General features: G+C 28.7%; 1 protein-coding gene across 2 annotated transcripts in view; it reads left to right on the top strand.

Annotated features, from left to right (window-relative positions):
* Wwox (WW domain-containing oxidoreductase) overlaps nucleotides 1–22,129 on the top strand; it is a 28,758-nt gene extending 6,629 nt beyond the window's left edge. For both annotated transcript variants that reach the window (XM_075356319.1, XM_075356320.1), the window contains exons 2-8: nucleotides 4,649–4,713; nucleotides 6,482–6,718; nucleotides 11,149–11,344; nucleotides 16,913–17,098; nucleotides 19,749–19,880; nucleotides 20,683–20,809; nucleotides 21,814–22,129. In XM_075356319.1, the coding sequence (XP_075212434.1) occupies nucleotides 4,649–4,713; nucleotides 6,482–6,718; nucleotides 11,149–11,344; nucleotides 16,913–17,098; nucleotides 19,749–19,880; nucleotides 20,683–20,809; nucleotides 21,814–22,008 (1,138 nt within the window). In that variant the 3' untranslated portion in view covers nucleotides 22,009–22,129. The remainder of the gene's footprint in view (nucleotides 1–4,648; nucleotides 4,714–6,481; nucleotides 6,719–11,148; nucleotides 11,345–16,912; nucleotides 17,099–19,748; nucleotides 19,881–20,682; nucleotides 20,810–21,813) is intronic.
* Nucleotides 22,130–23,373: the final 1,244 nt, after the last annotated feature.

Raw genomic sequence — 23,373 nt, 5'->3', positions numbered from 1 at the left:
TCATCAATTTCTTCATATACACACTCTACCTCATCATCATCATCATGGGCACTTGTAGGCGTATAGACGTTAACAATCGTTTTCAACTTAGGTTTTGATTTTACCCTTATTTCAATGATTCTGTCGCTAAGCTTTTTGAAATATTCTACTCCCTTCCCTATCTTCTTGTTCATTACGAAACCTACTCCTGCCTGCTCTTTATTTGACACTGAGTTAATTATTCTAAAATTACCTGACCAAAAGTCATTTTCCTCTTCCCACCAAACCTCACTAATTCCTACTACATCTACATTTAACTTATCCATTTCCCTCTTTAAATTTTGTAACACACCAACCATTTCTAGAGTTCTAACATTCCACACTCCGATTCATAGAATGTTATTTTTTAATTTTCTGGTGACCTCTTCCTTAGTAGTCCTTACCTGAAAATCTGAATGGGGGACTAGTTTACTTTCAGAATATTTTACCAAGAAAGGTGCCTCCATCTTTGTTACATGAAAATGCAAAGTGCTACATTTTCTTAGAAAAAAAAAACAGCTGTAGTTTTCTATTGCTTTCATTTACATTGTACTCAGAAGATTGAGTGATGTTGATATGGCTGTTTAAGTCCTCCTGACCTATGCCCTTAACAACTACTGAAAGAACTGCTGCCCTCTTTCAGGAATCATTCCATAGTCTGGCTCTCAGCAGATACCTCTCTGATATGGTTGCACCTTCAGTCCAGCTACTTTGTATCATGAGCACTCAAGCCCCCTCACCATCGGCAAGGTCTCATGATTTATAGAGAAAGATCATCTTCATAAAAACTCCTAACTTTTTGTATTCTGTTTTCACTTATTACATTTGATGCTCTCCTTTTCTTTAATTTTAATAAAATATCCTGCTCTTTTACTGGATTTCTTGTTAATTTAAATTTACATTTTAACACTTTAAATTCGTAGCTACCTTTTGCTTGGTTCCAAGAATTCAGAAGTAAACTGATAATTTTAATTTTATTCTCTTTGTTGGAAATATGACAATTAGTTTTTAGTTTTTCTGTCAGATCTTCATATTAAATTTAAATTAAAAAAAATTAAGGATAAAATTTAATTTAAAGTAAAAGTTTTTAAAATAAAAAGTACATTTTGAGGATTGTCGTCTTTATAGAAGTAGGAATTTCCTTTTGAATTGAAACTTCCAAATTTTTTTTCTAACAGTTGTAAAATTTTTTTTCAAGACTACAGATATTTTTTTTTCACTTGATTTCATAATTTTACAAGCAGGCAATGAAGTTAGATTAGCAGAAGCTGAATTTATCTTTTTTATAGTTTCTGATGAGTTGTAAAATTCTGTATCTAAAATTTCATTATTTTTTTCTTTGCCAACAACAAATATTTAAGAGTAACATTTGGGCACAATGCCTTTTCTGGTATAAGATTGACAGGAATGCTTATATTCGTGGAATAATGATCCAAAGTTATTTCTCTTTAGCCTTTTTTGTCAGCTTTTTTTTTAAAGGACCCGAGCAAGACTGGCCATACAGATGATAAAATTTTTTCAAGTATTTTATTTTATGATATTTTCAAGTTGAAGTGATTTCACATTTTATTCTTAAACAAAAAACTTTTTTTCACGTTAATCTTTAATTGATTTAATGTCTCTAGAAAAAACGCCATACAGAGTTTTATGGAAAGTGTCATTAGTAAAAAACCTATAGAACACAGACACTCCATTTTGATAAAAGGTCGTACAACTGTACACTTTAAGAGCACAGAGTAAAGTAAGACAAATATTGGTAGAGGGGAAGACAACACACAATGTAGGGACAGACTTGTATTACTTGCAGGTGCTTGAGTGAGCCTGTGCAATCTTTAATCTATCTACAGAGAATTGTGACTCATAAGCACCATTAACTAACAAATAACTATTAATAGTATGTCTACATGTATGTGTGTATATATATATATATTTATTTATTTCTTCTTTAAAATCAATTTTAAGAATCATACTCCTCTGTACTATATACAAATATATTTATATTTATTTTATTACATCAACCAAAGTACAGAATAAATAAAGTGGGATGACCTACCTTATTCCACTACATATAAGCAGGAGCGCTTTCATGATTTACTCTCATCATCAGCTGCATTAAATATTCATCTCAAATTACATTATAAACTTTGTAAAATATAATGATATAACATGCATTTATTTAAAATTTATAACCTTTAATCTTTTTATTTATTTTGAACTTTTTTCAGTTAAATTAAAAATTAAAACAAAATTTAAAAATATAAAAAATGAATTAAAATTAACATTAAAAATTAAATTGTAAAAATTTTTACATATGTAAAAATATGACCTCAAGGCATAAAATCAGATCAAAATTAATTATTTACTCACATTCATATTTTGTGTAAAGTTACTTTAGAGTATAGTTCTCTTATATATAAAAGGACAGAAAAAATTTAGGCTTAGAAACTGTTCCTTCTTTGAGAAATTACCCTTTGAAAATTGAATTTTGTTCATTTGCATTCAATAACTTTGGGCTGTACTGGGTTATGCAGTAACATGTATGCTCACATTTTCCTTACAAATATTTCCAATCAATAGTTACAAGTGCCACTACGTGTATGAAATTCTTCATTACAAAATATAAAACTGGTGTATTCCGTACTCCATGCTTACAGAGTATGAAATCAACTTACAATTTCAGTTTGCTGGATTGCAGTTACCTACTGCTCCTTAATTGAGTAGAATTGCACAATGCCATTTAACTTTCCTGCCATGTAACAAAAGAGATATTTCATGAACTCGTATGCAGAACCTAGGATTACATAAAATCCCTTTCGCTTGTAAAAAACAAATAGCATGTTGTTTATCTGGAACTTCATGGATTAAGTCAATCAAATCCATATCAGATGAAATTAGTGACAAATACACACAGTACATGATTGAATGGAAATAATTGATTGCACCAACTAGTATACAGTCGGCAATATATATATATGAAAAGATATGATAGGTTGAAATATAATTACTACAATGACAGATAAAATAATAATTAGCAATTTAATATTGTATATTATTACTTATTCGTAAATAATTTACTTAGAGATTAGTTATTCGGAAAATGAAAATTATGGAATGTGCTTGCTTTTGATAAGATCCGAACACTTAAACCAATATGATTTGGAAAGTTTAAGTATGTCACAACACGCTTGGTATTGTAGTTCTATTATGACAAAGAATAGAATAGCACAAGATTTTTGTATTTTTTGATCCTGGTAATTGTAAGCTGTGTTGTTGCATTATTTGTTTATTTATTGCAGTATTTGTTTTACTTATTTTATCTTCTGCAATTGTACTAGTTAAGTACAATATCATGTTTAGTTAAAAAGAGAATAAAGAAGGTTTTTTTTTTGTTGAATTATATTTATGATTTTAATTTCTGAAAATAAAAAAAAAAACTCGTTATATATGTTAATATGTAGATTGATTTTCTTACACACATCTGGAACTAGATGTGAATGAATGCTGAGTTTTATGTAGTGAAGCTCAATAAAAATGCTGATAATTATGGTTCATGAGGTGAAGTATGTATAATGTATGTTGTCCTATTACCAACTAACAAATAGTAATTCTGGTAATATGAAATTGCCAGGTAATATGAAATCCTTTTAATATCTTTTTTATACTATTTTATAATCTATTATTTATTATGTATATAAAAACGTAGTAGTTTCTATGAGTCTGCTGCTCTTACAATAAAAGAGTATCAGATGCAACTGAATTGAACAGTAGTTTCTATGAGTCTGCTGCTCTTACAAAAAAAGAGTATCAGATTCAACTGAATTGAACAGTAAACTTATTTATTGTAAATAAATAAAACCCAAAATCTATTTCTCGCATGGGCAACTGTATGTGGCTTACTCCATTCTCCTGGGGAAAAGTTCTGTATTTACATATTTCTTTTCTTCAGAGAAAAAAGTTGTAATTACTGTATACAATAATTAGATTATGTTGTTCATATTATGTTTGGATCATGTTGTTCTTTCTTAATGTTATGTTCTGAAACCGTTTCACAAAGAACATTAATAAAGTTAAAAATATAAAATAAAACGACAAAAAAAAGAGAAGTGAAGTATGATCACCTCCTCCTGGAGTTTGTTGAGTAACACTAAGAAGTATGCAAAATATCTTTTTACCCTTAGGAGGAAGGGTAATCAGCAATAACTACTATTTTTAAGAAGGGATTTGAAACCAGCATACTTCAGAAAGTTTTGAGTTCTCTGCAGACCAAATTCTTGCTCTGAAGAAATTATAATACACATAATTTTTATAAACTGAACAGGCTTAAATTGTTATTTATTAGTATTATTCTCACAAGCATGAGGGTAATGAACATAGTGGGGTCCAGGGGGCAGCCCTCTGGCTAAATGGAAAGATTCTATTGAAATTCTAAATAGAAACGTTTTTCTGTTCTTATTAAATAAAATTATGAATATTTGTTACTATTTGTAAACATTAACGCTCTACTTACTCTCTCTTTTTTTTTTTAATTTTAGTCATTGAATAATTATTGTTATTGTGTATTGTCATGAGTTAATTTTTTCTTTACAATGTTATACAATTTTGCTAAACTACTAATATGTTTTGATTCTAGTCACAGTAATAAAGAAACTCAGTGGACACATCCAAGAACTGCAAAGAAAAAGCGAGTTAACGGAGGTATATCTGTTGTACCTATGTTTTATAGTATTTCTTTATAATATAAATTTTTACTTGTACGAAGTAAAGGAAGTATTGTGAGTTTTGATTTTAAGATTTCAATGGAATTATCAATTCCAAAACAGAAAATCAAATCAATTCACAGAAATATCAAATACAAAAAAAAAAATTGGATTTTGGACTTTTTCTTAACTGCAATAATAAGCCCGCATTGAGAGCTTTTCAACGATTTTCATAAGTGGTACTTATTTTCATTGGTTCCAGAGTTATAGCCAATTAAAATTTTCATTAATTAAATATTTGGATCTTAGGGGATGGCACATCGGTTCGAATCAGACTTCATCTCCTTTTTTTTTTAATTTAAATATATTGATTTATTAATAATTATTAACCTTATTCAATAATAACAAAAAAAAAAAACAAAATCAGAGTTATTAATGAAATAAAATTTTATGTACTTTTCATTTTTAAAAAAAATATATATGTAATGTAATAGGAATTCAAGTAAGTCATGTGGTGTCCACATCAGATTTTTTATAATATTTCCTTAATTTCTGTCGGAAACAGTAATTCACTTTTTAAAAATTTCTGATGATTTGCTCTGTTAAGTTTCTTCAATACCAAGCAAATTTTTAACCCAAACAAAAAGTGTATTTGCACAAAATGTGTTCAAGTTATCTGTTCTAATTGGTGCCAACTGGATGACCAAAATGACCCAACTATTGCTTCAGATCTATATGAAAACTTTATACAATTATCAAATTTACTACTAACAGGAGTTATTTTCTTATTGCAAATGGTAAACCATGATTCTAAGCAGACCTGAATGTAAGTGGTAAAAGGGAGATAACATTTTGATGGAAGATAGCCTTGGGTATATTTATTAATATACTAAGAACATCTGACAATAATATTTTTAAACTTAAAATTATGTTACAATGATATGTAAACAAGAATTTTCTTCTTGCTAGCATGTGTAATTAATTCAGTTATGTGGTGAATGATGTTTTTGGTTTATTACAGTATACGATTTATATACATGTTTGTGAAATGTTGTGAAGCACTGTTTTATTGATTGTTCTTAATAGATAATTATGTAGCCAAATCAGTTGTATTACTTTTCCTTAGTCTGTGTAGTGTGATGCTGCATTTTGTTAAGTGGTCTGTTTGTATTAGCTATTATTTAGTGATAATAAATTATCATCTTGTTAAATAGTATTTAATTTAGTGATTGAAAAACTAAGTTAAACTGATTGTAAATTTATTAAGACCTAATTTCTTTTTCAGGGTAGGGACTTGATAAATTTTTACCAACTGAATATTTATTATTATCTAATGTTAATACTTAAATTGTTAAACATTTTTTTATGTTATTAACTTAAAACGCTATCTCTTGCAGTTACCAAAATAAAACTAATTTATATGCAAGCTAATGTCATTGGACCAGTTAATAATTTAGGAAATAGCGCTACACTTTTAATTTTGATTTGGTTTACCTGATATAGTTCTGTTCATTTGATTAAATAAAAAGAAACGTTCTGTGCAATGAACTTAAAAACATATACGTATTATTTTGTTTTGAATGAAATGTTTAAAATATTTGGTTAAATCAGCCGAATCTTCAGTATTTATGTTCAGATTATTTTAAACACTGTTGTTGAATATAGTAATCATATACTCTTAACATTATTCCGATTATGTTTACTTTGTAAAAGAATATAAAATTCTTTGGCAGTGTCTGAAATTAATTTTACTATTTGTTTGTTAGAACTTCCATTTGGTTGGGTAAAAGAAGTAAATGAAGATGGGAAAATTATTTATATTGATAAAGAAAACGGTCGAACAACATACACTGATCCTAGGTTAGCATTTGCGGTAGAAGAAAAAGAGTTTCCAATGGATATTCGACAACGATTTGATAGTTCAACTACTGCAAGGCAGATTCTACAAGGACGTGACTTATCTGGAAAAACTGCTGTTGTTACAGGAGCCAATTGTGGTATAGGTAAGTTGTCTTAAAATTAATTTTTATCTTGTTTATAATGTATTTTTAATATATTCATTTTATTGAAGTATGTCTTATCAGAATTTTAAAAAATCAGTCTAAAAAAGAACTTACTGCAGAATCATTTTTAATGCAATGCAGTTAAAAAGAAGTTAATTTTATGAAACCCTGTTTCTTTCTCTTTTAACTTCAGTGAGGTTTCCACTGATGCAATTGTTCAAATGGCTGATCAGTTACATTCATTTCTGGCTGTTTTCTGCGGGATACTTTTACAAGCCATATTTCCCAGTGAAGGACAAGGGTTTAAAAATTATGTAGTCAGACATTCATTTACAATTAAAAATGGCTTTGTGTGATGAAAAAATACTTTGGACACTAACCCAGCTCTGACTCATCTGTCAATTTATCACAGCTTATGAATGGTGATATTTGTGATTAGAAATTATAATATTGATAAAAAAATAGTAAAATTAATTTGATATATTATTTAGTTTGTTTTATTTTTAATCATTCATTTTGGGAAAAATAGTAATGTTTTTGTCATTTTGATAATTTTAAAATTTCAACCTGTTTTCTTGTCCAAAAAATTAGAATTTATCTTTAAAACTTTATAGGCATCTTTCTAAAAGGATTTTAAATTCACAATATTTTTTCTAATTTTTAGGTGTGTGATGAATTAACATTGGAGGTTCAAATACAGTCCCTTAACATTCAGATTTCAGATAAAAACAAGTAATATTAAGGTATAATTAAATGTGTATTATAAGTTGTAGAATTGATTAATTAAAATTTAACTGTGGTTTTGTAGCTTCTTCTGATATAAAAATTATTATAATTCAAAATATCTGACATTTTATGGAGATAAAGGTACAAGTTAAAATCAGAATTTTATGAACTTAAATTTTTGTACTCCAATGGTAGCTAGAAAGGTTAAAATATAACTGAATAATTTTTCAAAGGTTGTGCCAAATAATTATAAATACACTTGATTTTTTTTTTTTTTTTTTAGTAATTTTAAGATAATTGGCAGTTAAACAGTGGATAGTGGAAACAAAATAATATATAAATGAAAATTAAGCTTAGGGAAGCAGAAACAGCTGGATGTAAAGGACTGTTTAGACTCAACATGTTTGAAGGGTTAATCTAACCTACAGATTGAGTTGGTTGTGATTATGATTCAGACAGGCTTATATTTGCCTTGACACTTCTTTCAATTATACAGTAGTGTGCATCTTAATCCGAACATGGGAATCCTTTTGTTTATTTCTATGTAGTGGCTAGACTGCTTGATCAAACTTATACTTTAAATTGTCTGTATAATATGAGGTTATTGTTCTTTGGTTATTTAGCATTATCATGTATTAAATAGTGTTTTAAGAAAGTTTTTTTATTACAAAATCATATTTCTGGTTCATGTGCCTTGAATATATATTCAATAATGGACATAACTCCAAAAGCATTTGAAAATTGTTTTGCTTTCTGAGCATAACAGTATAATATAATGATAAAATAGCTTTTGAGTGTGGTTTTGGACTAGGTACAGGAGTGCTATTTTAAAACAGTTCAAAGAAACTGGTTCCTTTTTACTCAAAGTAAAGGCAATGTGACCATTAAAGAAAAATTACTCCAACACGTAATTGGTTATTAGTAAGAAAAAATAAAACATTATGCAAAATTAACTCCTGTTGACTTAAGTTGAGAATTAGAAACTAGTGGAACAAATTTATTTGTGACAAATGTTAGATGCTGACTTCTTGCAGCTGAATGGAAAGCTCATTGGCCAGCTAAAAAGCAGCTTTTAATGCCAGCAATGTGCAAAAAAAGGTTCTTATACGCCAAAGCACATGCTAACTAGACTAAAAAAGACTGGAAAAATGTTATGTTTTCTGACGAGTCACATTTTTATTTTCAGGGGTAAAGGATTCCATACATTAGAAAAATATCAGATGAAAATATATCACCAGCTCCTATCCAACAATCAGTTAATCACCTCAAAAAAAAAAAAATGTTTTGGGGTTGTTTCACATTTGAAGGCCATTCCTTCCAGTAGATGGTATGTTGAAAAGTGATAGATGTATCAAGATTCTGAAGGAAAGGGTTGAGACACTATTTCAAAACAATTCCCACAAGGCAATGGAGTGTTCCAGCAAGATTTGGTGCCGTGCCATATTGCCAAAAAAGTGGCAGCACATTAAAGGCAAGCTATGGGAGCATTAAATTGCTTTCCATGTCAGCCAACTCCCCAGACTTAAACCCAATTGAAAATCTTTGGGAAGTAGTCTCAAAAATGAATGTACCACAAAAATTTACCTCAACGCAAAATGGTTTCATGATGAAGAAATCAAAAAACTGTGTAGTACATTTGTGGAATCTATGCCAAATCCTATGCGTGAAGTGATTACGAATAAAGGAGGAAATATTAATTACTAGGCATTCACAAATTGTACAGTTATGATCTTTTTTCAAAATAAAGTTACTTTTTATTAAAATAACATCTGTATTTGGATAAATTTTCATGCTACTGTACTTTCTCTCTCTTTTGGTCAGAAACAGTTTTTTAGCAGTTTTTTACTTGAAATTATTTTAATAAAAGAAAAATCAGAATGTAATTAAATCTTCATTGAATTATTTTTGTTTAAAAATACTTACTGACAGTTAATAATGCAAAATATACCTATTTTTCCCCTTTAAATTATGAAATACTAAACAAATAAAAATCATTTTACCCTTAATTTAGAAATGAATAATTATTGTTGATATCATTACACAAGTGAATTGAAAATAATAGCTGAACATTTTTTAACAACAGAAGATTGAAAACAGTTTATCACATCATATTTACTGAATGTATTACAGTATTAAAAGAAACTATTACATGTCATAGTTGTCCTTCCCTTATGTGAAAAGTTCTGACTTTAAGGAATCAAGAACTAGCCATTTCACCCCCTTCTATCCTGCTACATAACAAGAACCCACATGCTGCCATGCTTTGCCCAAGGATTAATCAAGGACTCAACTTCTGGCAAGGCTGGTAGAGTTGACCAGCTATCCAGTAGATGACTTTGTCTTGTTCAGCAGAAATTGTAGGCATTAACGGTTATTTAACAGTAAAACCTATCCAAAATCAGTTCCCTTACCAGCACCTTTTACCAGTCTTTGACAAGAGCTAAAGCACCTCCCAGATTAATTCCTAAGGTTCCTTGTTCTTGATTAATTGCAAAAAAATTAATCTCACCCGTTATTCTTTCTGTAGTTTGCATTAATTTTTTAGGATAATAAAATTTTTTAGGATAATAAAAACAAGAAACTTTTGTAGAAATAATTGCAGATTCAATGATTAACTGTTTTCTAGTTAACTGTTTTGTTTTAGAAAGATAAATAAATTAGATAAAATAATTTACTAAAGAAACAAGACATTTTTAGTACACGAGCTAAAAGAATATTTAACAGAATAATCGTAGTTGACTGAATATTTTATTTTCAAAATTTATTATTCTGAATTTTGTAAAACATTTAACTTATCTATTTTTTTACCATAATTGTTTCTCTTTTTTTCATTGTTGTTATTTTCTATGTAAGTACTGAATGAATTTCATGGTTTGAAATTTAGATCTATTATCAGAAGTTGAGTAGTTGTCAATAGAGGTATTAGGAAGAGTATTAGGAAATCAGAGAATTTTAGGCCAAAGTATTGTTCAGGAGATATGTCACTAAACAAGGATGCTGCATTTAAGTAATTTTATTTTAATTTGACCTTTATAATTCAAATCATATGATGAGGAAAAAGATGTATTGAATGTCTATTTACTGAAGTTAATAATAATAAGTGTTCTGTCCAAAGGCAGGTTTTCACATGGCCGCCCTCCATTCTGCTCAATTCTGTGCCATCCGTTTAATTTTATAGTAACTTCTTCCCTTTTTATATTATCTATCACTTTAATTCATCTCAATTACATTTTCTTCTTTTTATTATTTAAATAATCACCTTCTCTTCTCCTACTCTGCGAAGCATCTCCTCATTCTGAACTCTCTCCGTTCAGCTGATCCTTTCCATCCTCTCCAAACCCACATTTCAGAGGCTCCAATCTTCTCTCCTCTCCCTTCCTAATAGTCCATGTCTCTGTCACATAAAGGGCCACACTCCTTTATCACACTCTACTTAGTCCTTCCACATATTGTTTCCATCCACCTAGAACCTTGTTCTTCCCATCAACCACCTAGCATCTTCTGTTGCTATTTCCATTCTAGTTTTCCTACTGAAGTTTGGACTACGTAAAATAAATCTTCCCCAGAAATAAATTGTTTCTAATCTTTTTTTTATAAAAATATGAAAATTTACAACTGATTCTAATTGATCTGTGATGCTGATTTATATTATTTCATTATCAGTTATTTTATTAATTTGAATGTGCTATTAAATATTTTAACAGGTTTTGAAACAGCACGAGCATTAGCATTACATGGATGCACAGTAGTTTTTGCATGTCGATCGTATGAAAAAGGTGAAGAAGCAATTAAAAAAATTAAGACTGAAAGACAGCAGGTTAAGTGTATAACGACTGAAATTGACTTAGGATCATTTAAAAGCGTTCAAAATTTTGCTACTTCATTCAAAAAGAGATTTAAGTAAGTGTATCAGCTTTTTTATATATAATGTACAACTAAACTGCACCGCGGAAATTTGATTTACTTTTAGTTTGCAAAAAAAATGTTTTTTCTATAGATGTTTCATTTTTACTTTTATTGTATTTTTACTCAAATGTCTATTTTATTTAATCGTTTTGTTCAAGTGTAGTTTTTTATTAAGAATGTGTTGATATATTATGTAATTTATTATTTTTCCTATTTGTTCTAATATTATAGTATTTTTGCTAACCCTTTGCTTTGTTCATGTATATGCAAGAACTCTTTAAAATTTCACCCTCACCACCGCCACTTCTATTTTCCACTTCCCTGCCTTTCCACTCTTCTTACTTCTTCTTTTTTAATCTGTGAGGATTGCCAAGCATTCATATAGTTGCAACTTTTTCTTTACTTACATTTGTTTTAGTTCAAAAAAAGGAAAATAAATAATTGTATTATTTGGTCAAAGAGTAAACAATGTAGTAAATATACACATAAAAACCACTTTGTTGAAAGTAGATAGTACAATCTTTACTTCAACAACTTTGTGCATTATTACTTATTTTTTATTTTTTTTTATTATTTCAGCCTTTGTAAATTTGTTTCATTAATTTAGAACTCAGTACCTTCATTTCAATGGCAGTGATCTTGTGAGTTCACAAAACTAACAAATGTATTTAAGATTATTTAAAACATTTCAGTCTTATATTTTATGATAATCAAAATGCAACAAACATACAAAGAAATAGTGATAATGAAACTTAAATAACTAGATTAACAGTTATCAGTAACTGATAATAATAATATTGATTTTGAACTTGCACTAAAGACACAATATCCAAAGATGTCTCTTGTCAGTAATAAATACATTTGTGTTAGGTAATCTGATATTTAACTAATTTAAAATATAAAGCTCTTTAATAATAATTAAATCTGCAATAGTTCAGTCCTGTATACTAAAGCATCTGAATTGCATTTCACTAACTTATACCAGATAGATCATTTAAATATCTTGCCATCAGATATTCTCCAAGAATAGTTCTATCAAATCACACAACTTGTTTCATACACAATAGTGATCACCTATCAGAAATGTAATAGTTATTGTCTTTTTCTACTAAATCATTTATTAAACAAAGATGCAGGGACTTCTCATAATTGAGATCAAAGTTTAAATTTAATAATCTTCTAACCTTAAAAATTAAAATTCTAAAGTTCTTGTTGTAATTATCATTTATATACTCAGACACTGAAAAAACATTATAAACCCTGATCGTTCAGCATGTGCAACTCATTTTCTCTAATTTAAAATTTTTATTAAAAATCTTTTGGAACTTTCAATTTTCTCCCCATAGCCATAATCCTACAACTCACCATATATCACCAAGGACCTCCCACTGTATTAAAAAAAATTGTACAATGGGAACAAAAATATTATGACCAAAGAAGAATATCCAAATACTATTTTTTCAAAATGTATATCCAATCTTTGCTCTTTAAAATATTTCTGAAATGACATTTAGAAAGTTAGTTTTACTTACTTACTTCCCTTCTTACAAGCCTACCCAGGCTTGCAAACGTCCTCCTAAAAATGTCAGTTTTGGACTTTTTTCTGTTTATCAACAAAAACAATTTCTGTTTATCACAAAATGCCTTTAGCTTGCCAATCATAACCTGTTAAAACAAAGGTGAAAGAACTAGAAGTTCAATATTATCTGCATGAAGGTGCACTGTGATAAGTGTACTATTAATAATTTATCCCCTCCCCAGAATGTTATAAACCTCATTTGTAATAGTGGAGGTAATATTCAGCCTTACTTAACACAATTCAAACCCTCCTACACACCCCAGCTGCACCATACAGTTGATAGTGTACCTTTAAAAAGACCTGTTAAGTCATTTATGATTTATTTGAAATTCCTATTTTCATTATTTACATACAATAAAGAGATTACCCATCGATAAAATTAAAGGCTATTGCAAAATCTAAAAAGAAACAGAAGGTTAATATTTTTTTACTAGTATTTTACGTTATAATCTATAGTACTGTATAAAATAAAAATTTTGACTACAGCAGAGTAGCCTTTTGTAAAATCAACTAAAACGTTCTCATTCTATAACCTCTCTAACAGTATTACTGCAAATATTTTATCCTTTGCATTTGTAATAGATATGCCCCTACACAAGTCTTTGATAGGACTTGATCTTAAACTGTTGAAATATGATTGATTTTGCAAACAAAACTAATACTGTTAAAACTCTAAGATATAAAGGAATTTACTCTATTTTGGGCCTTTTTTTATTTTTTATTTTTACAAGCATATTTTCAAATTTATGTAATATAATTCTTTCTTCAAATAAGTGGTATCCCTTAGTAAAGCATAAATATTTGGAAAAACTGTATGGTATGATATTAACAATTTTCACCCATTAAATAACATATTTTATCCATTATTTTAGGGCTTCTATGAGCCAACTGTTCCACAGGAAACCTAAAAGTATTACCTTTCAGCTCTTGAATTAATTCCCAAAACTCTCATCTGCATTTTTCAGTTTTTCTTATGTATTATTAAAATACTGCTATAATTTTTCCTTAAATAGAAATCTTACAGATACATAAAAGCATGCTTAGTACATTCAAATTTTTCATACAAATTCAAATGGTGAAACTTATGATTTATCATTTTCATATAATTTTCTTATGTACTTATCATTGTGATTTATGTTTCCCCCTTTTTTATTTAACTATTTTTAACTCACAGGGATATAGTGGATCCATATACCAAGCAGTTCAGTAAATAATCTCGTCATTTACATTGAAAGGAAGTTAATATTGTTACATGAAACCAACAACATAATTTTATAATTTTGGCAAAAGAAGTTGCAGAGTTCAGTCCCAACAATTTTTTAAATTAACTTAACTTCTAATGCTAAGTGTTCAGAATAATACTCATCCACTGCTGTAAAATTGATCACTATGTCCGAACTCCACTGACTTCTAACAAAAAATCAACCAATGATGAACCTTTCCTGCTAAAATATGTTATTCCCTAAAATGCATTGTTTTAAAACACAATTATTTAAAATTAATAAATTGAGTCCTTAAAAAATTCAAGAATTCTTTTACCATAATATTAATATGTCTTTCAAATTTTTGTAACACTTCTAACCCCCTGCCGTTTGGTATTATTTAGTGTACCCAATTCTACCATTTAAATCTCCCAATAGATACATTTTGCTTCAGAAACCATCTATAAATTACCACAACCTATTCATTTCAGCCCTATACTTAGAAATTTCACAATCACTGAGGTATATTAGTATAATATAAAAACAATAGCTATCCAGTTTTTTATTTTAAATGAGAATAAAAAAGGGCTCTCCTCATTCGATCTAACAAAAGAAGAAATCGTAATTGGTGATTCACATCAAAGGTGAAATTTATTACAAAACTGTGGAATTCATGTATTTCATTTGGTGGCTTTGGCCACCACTTCCAAACTATGCTGTGAAAATGGTAGTAAAAGTTTAACCTCTCATAATAATAAGATGATCTACAAATAACTGAACTTTTTCACCACTAGTTTGTATCTGACAATCTGTTCGTAATGCTAGTAACTTTACTCACTTTTTCTAGTTTCCAAGGAGAGATTCTTATACCATTAATTTTTGTATACTACCAATTATACAGTTTAGATTACAATCATACAAAATTTAAGTGATAGTAGAACCATTATTACTTACTTCCCTAGGATTTGAATCCTATTTATCCTTAACCTCTTCCTCATTACCAAATATGCTTGTTTCTTGCACAGTGAATATTAAAATTTATTTTTACTGATAAATCTAATCAGAATATTTAAAATTTTAATAAAAAATAGTTAGATGAATTATACAATTTTATGACAGTGTAATATTACTTCAAATACAATAAGATATTTAAATATAGTGATAATATCTGGTCTCACTGATAATTTTCTATATTTTATTGCTACCTATGCAAAGCCTATAACACAGTGTTTTAGTAGGAAACTTTGTTAAAAAAATAATTTCCAAAAATGTCTGGTTTCAGCAAATTATTCTGAGTAGTTTTGATTCACTTAAACTCAACAATCATTAAAAATCACTGAAATACTATAAGGTTTAAAACACATGTCTACAATTAATGATCCAATCTTAAAATAGAATTTAATTTCATTAGAACTTATAATGTTTTATAATCCTGATATTTTGTAGAAATAAGTACAAGAAAAAATAGTGCAGTTTTTTTTAAAGAATGTTGGAAGTTTAAGAAAAAAATTATAAAATTGTGATACTTTTTAGTAAAGTTTAAAAATACACTAGATTTTTATTTTTAATAATTTTTGGTAGCTTATGTATAAATCCAAATAGCAGGAACATAAGGAATTAGTATGTAAACATAGATTCACGCGCTGGTTAGGAACTGTTTCAACTGCCCATATTTAAAAAGTAAATTTTAAGTAAGCAATTATTAAGGCAGCAAAATTTTGGAAAGTAAGTCCTGTTGCAAAACATTCAGAACTTTTATCTTAATTCACATAAAGGTAAATAAATAACTAAATGAACTGTTATTTTTTGTGTCATGGAGCAAGTTTGTTTGTTATTCATAGCATACTGTTTGTTTTAAATGTTCAAGATGCAGTTTTTTAAATATATCATATTAGATTGTGTATATTTATTGTTTGCCATGAAGCATGAATTCTGCATGTAATAATGTGTTATTTCTTAACACCTTCTTGTTTGATTCTGTTAAAAAAATTATAGCTCCCTGCTTCATCTGAGATTAGTAAACAATACAAGCAATTTATTATATAGTTAAGTTTGGTTATTAAATACAAATTTTGTAACATGAAAAACATTTTGAGATCTGAAATTATGCCTTACTTAGAAAATAAGAACATAATGTATTATGATTCCCTCCTTTTGACTCTGACCTGAACTGTATTGAGATGATGTGGGCAAGTGTAAAAGATCACATTGCTTATAAAAATGTGACTTTTAAATTTGAAGATTATCTGTTTTGCATAAAATAAATTTGATGTATAAGGATGATTGTGTCAAAGATGCAGTCATATGAAAGAGTTAAAAGAAAAGTATTTATTAATAGAAGCCTCGTCTGCAAAGTTATTGGAAATACAGGAATTAATAGTGAACACAGGAAGTGACAGTGATGATGATTCTTATGACAATAGAATTGGTGAAGAAAGTGGTATTGTAAGCTTAGATTTCTAATAAGTGAGAATGTTTTCTATTACAATAATGCATTGATACTTTGAAATGAAATAGCATATTTCCTCTTATTTACTACATTTTTACTACTTTGGATACATTTTTTACTGTATGAGTCAGTTGAATTTTTAAGCACTTTTTATAGAAATACAAAAAATGTATAATAAAAATTTTTCAGGAATCTGAATGTAAGAATGTTGTGGTAATATATTTTGTATTTCTTCAAGAAGTATATGTGATTGCAGGTTATTCACAATGTCATAATATAATTACAATACCATTTTAGTTGCTTTGTGTGAATCCTTTTTATGTTCTCAACAGGACTCTAGATATACTTATTTTAAATGCTGGTGTTTTTGGATTACCATATACTAATACTGTTGATGGATTAGAGACAGTGATCCAAGTAAATCACTTAAGCCATGTCTATTTAACATTACTTTTAGAAGAGCCATTATCTAAAGCAGCACCATCCAGAGTGGTAGTTGTATCATCTGAGAGTCACAGGTAAGTTTCAGTAATTTGTTTTTATTCATATAAAAAATTTGTTCATTTAAAAGATTAATCTTTTGGCGGGGTGGGAATAAGCACTTTCTAAATTTTATTACAGTTTCTTTTAGCTCATTGAGCATAAATGTTTAAGTTGTACCTCTACTGGAACAGTTAAATGGCATAATGTAAGTGGTCTGTTCAGAAAATAACTGAACAGTTTTAATTACATGCCAGTGGGGGGATATTTGTATGATTGACAGCATTGTGTTCCGCATAACCTCCTCTGTAACCACATATTCTTGGGAGTGTTTATATCTCCTTTAGTTTTTGTTATTTGAGTGCAAGTGTTTAAGTGTTAGTAGCGATTTTTGTAATGTGTGATTTTCAGGAACAATGATACAACAGAAAATTATGCATGAAACTGTGGAAAACGATCATAGAATCATTTTAACTTTTGAAACAAGCTTACAGAGATGATGCTCTGGGTCGTACACAATGTTACAAGTGGTTTTCATGATTTAAAAGTCAGTTGAAGATGACCCTCGAAGACCCAGGAAGACCTTCGACTTCAACTGATGACACCCACATTTAGAAAATCAGCGATCTGGTGCGTATGAATCGCCAGTTGACTGTCAGAGAACTTGCAGAAGAGATTAGTTTCTCAATTAGATCACGCCATGACATTCTGACAGAAAAATTGAACACGAATTGAGTTGCAGTGAAGTTTGTTGTTCCTTGTTTGATGCCAAAAGCAGAAAGAACATTGAGTGGGTGTTTGTTGGTAACTTCTTGAACAAGCCAATGATGATGAAACATTCATGTAAAGGATCATAATGGAAGACAAAAGCTGGGTTTATGGCTACGACATTGAGAGAAAAGTTCAATCATCAAAAAATTGCACATTCCAGAAATCGCTACTAACATGTTGCACTCAAATAACAATAACACAAAAGCTAAATGAGATATCAACAATCTAAGAACATGTGGTTACAGAGGAGGTTATGCAGAACACAATGCTGCCAACTACACATTACTAAACATCTCTGTTGGCATGAATGGAGTTAAAAATGTGAATTAGAAATGTTCAGTTATTTTTTGAACAGACCTCTTACAAAAACCTATTCATATTGATTTCATGTCTTATAACATTCTATACATTTGCTTTTATTTTTGAATTGCCTACTATTTGGAATTTTCTGCTATTTATTGGTGTACAGTAATAATAATTTATATGTCTAATTCAGTGGTTTGATATCTTTGAAATCCAAATCTCCATCTGGTTAAATTGTATTATTTAAATATAAATTACACTATACTTAAAATTATGAGTTACACATCTTTTTTTAAATAAATAAGACAAGAAATGCTATTGCCTACAGAAAATTGGGTAATATTACCTATACTGAACTTTTAATAAAACCAGATACAACCTGTAAATTTTTAGGCAACTGGGTGCAATATTCAATATTAATGCTATGATTAAAAGAAATGGTCAGAAGTGGTGTGAATGTTTTGAAAAAGTAGAATGAAAGTATGACAAAGGACTTCCAGGAACCTTGATCAACACACCCTTGGTTATTAAAAAAAAGTTGCTTGATGGAAAGAAATTATTTAATCACCAACTCGAATTTAGAATTGATTTTTTAAACACATTTCTTGAGCAGTTGGTGGTAAAATTGTTTGCCTAGATTTAATTGATTTACAAGTGATGACTGCTTAAAAGAAATTATCAGGTAGTGGTTGTATGGACTATTAGTAAAAGAATATGACAAGTATATTTTGCATCTTGCGAATTGCTGGTAGAAGCCTCCATGTTTGTGATGATTATGTAAATAAAGGTATGTAATTTAGATGGAGCTAAGGTATTTAATTGTAGTAAATTAGTGTGTAATTGTAATATCTCTGAATTAAATAGTATATGTGATTTCCACAGATTGTGTGTTTGATTAAAGGAAAAATAGAAATATGTTGATGGGCTTTTTGTTAATAAAAATGTTCCACATGAAAGATTGTAAAAAATTTATACTTAGGGTGGTATGTGAATATAATTGGCATCATTTCCAAGAAGTAAGAAACAGTACAGAATAGATTTCAATATCTTTCCTTAGAATGAGAAGTTTGTTATGTACCCTCAGTTAAAGTCTTCATCTAAGAATATAGATGGTTCACTGTTACATGTCTTTGTTGCTGCTGTAAGGCTTGAATTAAATCTTGGATCTTGTCAGAAGCATCAGTGAAACAGATAAAGATCTTTAATATGCGATGTTTAGGGGAGAGCTTCAGATTAAGTGGAGGGGTTTTATTCAGAATGAGAAAGTTCTTAGAAGGTTAAGCTTCTTAAGGTATTATCTTAAGGTAACCACTAAGATCATTAAAATTGTTGAAAGGTATAAACATGAGTACTTTGCAAAAGAAATATTTTGCACCTGGTAAAGGTGCAAAGAATAAATAATCTTTGTGTACTTGATGGAATGAGAGAGAGAGTGATAGAGTTAAGGGGAGGGGAGTTATAGAGTGAGAGAAGGGGATGGAGGGGATAGAGAGGGGGAATTGTAAGAAGAATATCTTGCAAAAGATAAAAATATACAAAAAAAATTTGCTAAATGTTTTTTTTATTTAAAACTTTTCTTTTAATCTGTTCATGTTTTTTTAATTTTATTTTCAGATATACAAATCTAAGTGCTGATACTGTTAGTGAAAATGTGTTATCTCCAACTAGCAGTTCCTACTGGAGTATGATGGCTTATAACAATTCCAAACTTTGCAACATTTTATTTGCTAATAAATTAGCTCAAAAGTAAGATTTAACTCTTAGCTTACACACTTTTAGCTTATGTTTGTAAAAAAAGATTTTAAGCAGATTTTTGGGATTTAAAAAAGAGTTATCAACAAACACCACTTTAGTGAAACAGGTGGTATTGTTATACTCTGTGCACTGCAGTGCTCCTTAGATAACAGGCAAAAGTATACTTTCATTTGTTTCAGTTACCGTTACTGCACAATTGACATCATTTGTCTGCTATAGAGTTGTTATTGGCTTCATTTTTAGTTATCTTGTAATTATTGGCACAGCCTTTTCATAACTTTAACCCTTAGAGACTATATTTTTTCCTTACTGCAGATATTATTAATTGAAAATATACTTAAATACTGATAATATAAGCAAAAATCAATATAAAATACAAAAAAAAATCTTCATAGTTAAGCTTTTAATACTTATCGCCACAATAAGTGTGTTGGAAGCTAAGATAAAACTTTAAATAGTAGTTAAAAATTACAATTTTTTTAGTAAGTAAAAACTGATCTTATAAGCTTTCTTTTCTTACTTTTAGATTTTGCTACTGGCAGGTCTTGGTGCATGAGTGTCAGGTATCTGGTATTTAATGTAGATCACCCCTTGAGCATAACTTACAGTAAGAGTTGTTATTGTTTGGTAGATAGTACCAAACCCATAAAGGTGGTAGGGAATTTGATATGAGATGACATAGTTAATGTAACAGTAACAGATTTGGTGTAAAAACAATAAATTTAATAAATAATGACTAATTCAATTTAAATAACTTTTTAAAGAAAAACATGTATAATAATTATATTTTTAGATGGCAGAGTAAAGGAATCTGTGTATATTCACTTCATCCTGGAAATTTGATTAGCTCTTACTTAAGCAGATATTGGTGGCCATATAGACTCTTTTTTGCACTTGTTAGACCATTTACTAAATCACTGGTAAGTTATTTATTTATTATACAACAATATTTTAAATTAACTATTCTTTTATAAATTAAACAAAAAATAAATATATATTTTATTACTTCATGAACATAATTTCCTGTTATGAATTAAACTTCATCTACTGAATTGTTAGGTCAAAAGTAATATTACAGAAAATTCTACAGGCAACTTGATTTAAACTAATTACTTTATTTATATTTTATTTTTCCTTGACTCTGAGTTTTAAAAAGCCAATCCAAGTAACAAAATGTCACTGTTACTCACTCACAGACCATTAATTTGTCTGCACTATTGTTTAGTATATCTTCATATAATCTTCTCTTTTCTTCTTCAGTGTAAAAATCTTTAATAAAACAAAAATTTAGGTAATTCCTTAAGTATCAAACACAATATCATAATTATATTTGATCTGTGTTATATTATTGTGCTGTTTGTATGACATTTAGTGTTTGTAAATCTGAAAAAAAAATACGTTAAAATATTATTCAAGCAAAACAATGATTGCATTAATTTAATATGTACTAAAAGGGTTTCCTCACCTTCTTAAGACAGGCATCATTAACAAAAAAGATAATAATACCAACACCATTTTGTTTTAACCATCTCTTTTCTCAAAGCTGGTATGTCTACAGCCTTTGTTCCAACTGATCTCATTGTCTAAATCTCTTTCTGGAGTTTCCACTGATATTTAAGTAAAATATCTGCTGTTGTAGTGATCGTACCAATTTGCCTGTTCTCACTAGACCACAGTATTTTGTGTTATTATTTTATATTCTTCCACTCCTTTGTTCAATTCCATAATTTTACACCATTTTTACTAGAAATAACTCCTCTATCATTCTTGCATATTTGAGTTGCATCATTTACTTTCTTAATCTTGGCATCAATCATAAAACAATTCAGTAAAATTGTAAATAATCTGTCTTATGATTATTTTAGTGTTATATATCTTTTGTTGTGGAAAATAAAATAAAAAATTAACATAAATTTTTTTGCAGGAACAAGCGGCAAGTTCTACAGTTTATTGTGCTACTGCTTTGGAATTAGAGAACGTTACAGCATTATATGTTAACAACTGTTTTCCTTGTAATGCAAGTAATTTAGCAAGAGATGAAACACTAGCAGCAAAAGTTTGGGATATTAGTCTTGCTATAATTAAAAAATATTTTCCTGATCACGGACTTCCGTGTTAAATTTTTTTATATTGAAAATTGAATTATTTTAATGTGTTATGCACCAAGAAAAGAAATAGCTTGCAAACCTAAAAATGAATATAATTAAAAAATTGATGTAATTTTAAATTTTTAACTTTTATTTCAGTTTTATTGTATGTTCATTTATTTACCTGTTATCACCCTCTGAAAACTAAATACCTAGGCATACAGAATTGGTGCATAAAATATCGTGTGTTTAGAGGTCAATAGTTGAAAAACTAATAAAAATTACATTTTGTAAACTTAACCTCAATCATTGTAACTGATTACTTACATAGTTGTTCGTCTTTGTACTCATAGTGTCCAGGTTACAAGAGCGCCCACGTTCTGCGATTTTGAACTTTTCTTCCAACCACACCCCCCTCACCATCCAGTCAACTTCCGCTGATCTACCCCTCTCTCTCTTTTCCACAACTTTGTATTTTCAATTTTCTTAAGCAGTCATCTCTGCTAAGAAATTAAATTATCATAATAAATCTCCATAATAACTCTATAAACTCTATAATAAATCTTGGTACTGATAAATTATTTAAATACAAATTTAAATATTATTTAATGATAAACCTTAACTAGCATGATTATCTTTTAAAGTAAACATACTGAAGTTAATGCAGCTTGAATAAATTTTAATCGTTTATAACCAGTAAATAATAAAATATTTTAATGTTAATTTTTTTTAATAAATGCTGATTACGTAGTGTTAAAATTTAATTAATTAATACATTATTAAAAACAATTTTATAAATTTATTAATACATACTAGCCAGTCAGGGAATCTTGCCCCCCTGGTACCTTATTGTGTTCATTATCCTAATGGTTATGAGAATAATACTGATTAATAACAATTAAAACCTGAAAACCTCACTTTTCTTCAAAATTTTCCTCATCATAACCCCCTCCACCAAGGAGGCTTCTTTTTTTTAACCTCCGGGTCCAATGCCATGCCTGACTGGGATTTGAACCCAGGGACTGCTAGGAATTACATCAACTGATACCAAGTGAAAAGACCAGCAAGAAATTGTCGCAAGAGTATCTGAAAATGTTTTGAAGTAGGTTATAAAAACATTTATAAATTTGATTCAGTTTGTAGTTTCAAAAGCTTATAATTCTAAGTTAAAAAAATTTATTCCTTAGTAATGTACTGTTAATAAGAAAAAAACAATCTTGTGTTATAAGAAAAATCAAAATGAGAGAAAACAATAAAAACTTATTAAATTGTTTGTACAACTTGTATATAATAATAAAGTCTACCTGAAAACAAAAATTACAAGGTGCCAAAGGTGTGCATAAATATCATAATTTGTGCCATCTAAAATAGCTCCTATCTGGGTGAATAAAACAATG

Source organism: Lycorma delicatula, chromosome 2 (assembly GCF_047948215.1).
Source record: "Lycorma delicatula isolate Av1 chromosome 2, ASM4794821v1, whole genome shotgun sequence".
In the NCBI taxonomy this organism is placed as follows: domain Eukaryota; kingdom Metazoa; phylum Arthropoda; class Insecta; order Hemiptera; family Fulgoridae; genus Lycorma; species Lycorma delicatula.
Note: the sequence above shows the minus strand (reverse complement) of the source record. Positions and strands in the feature narration are given on the sequence as shown.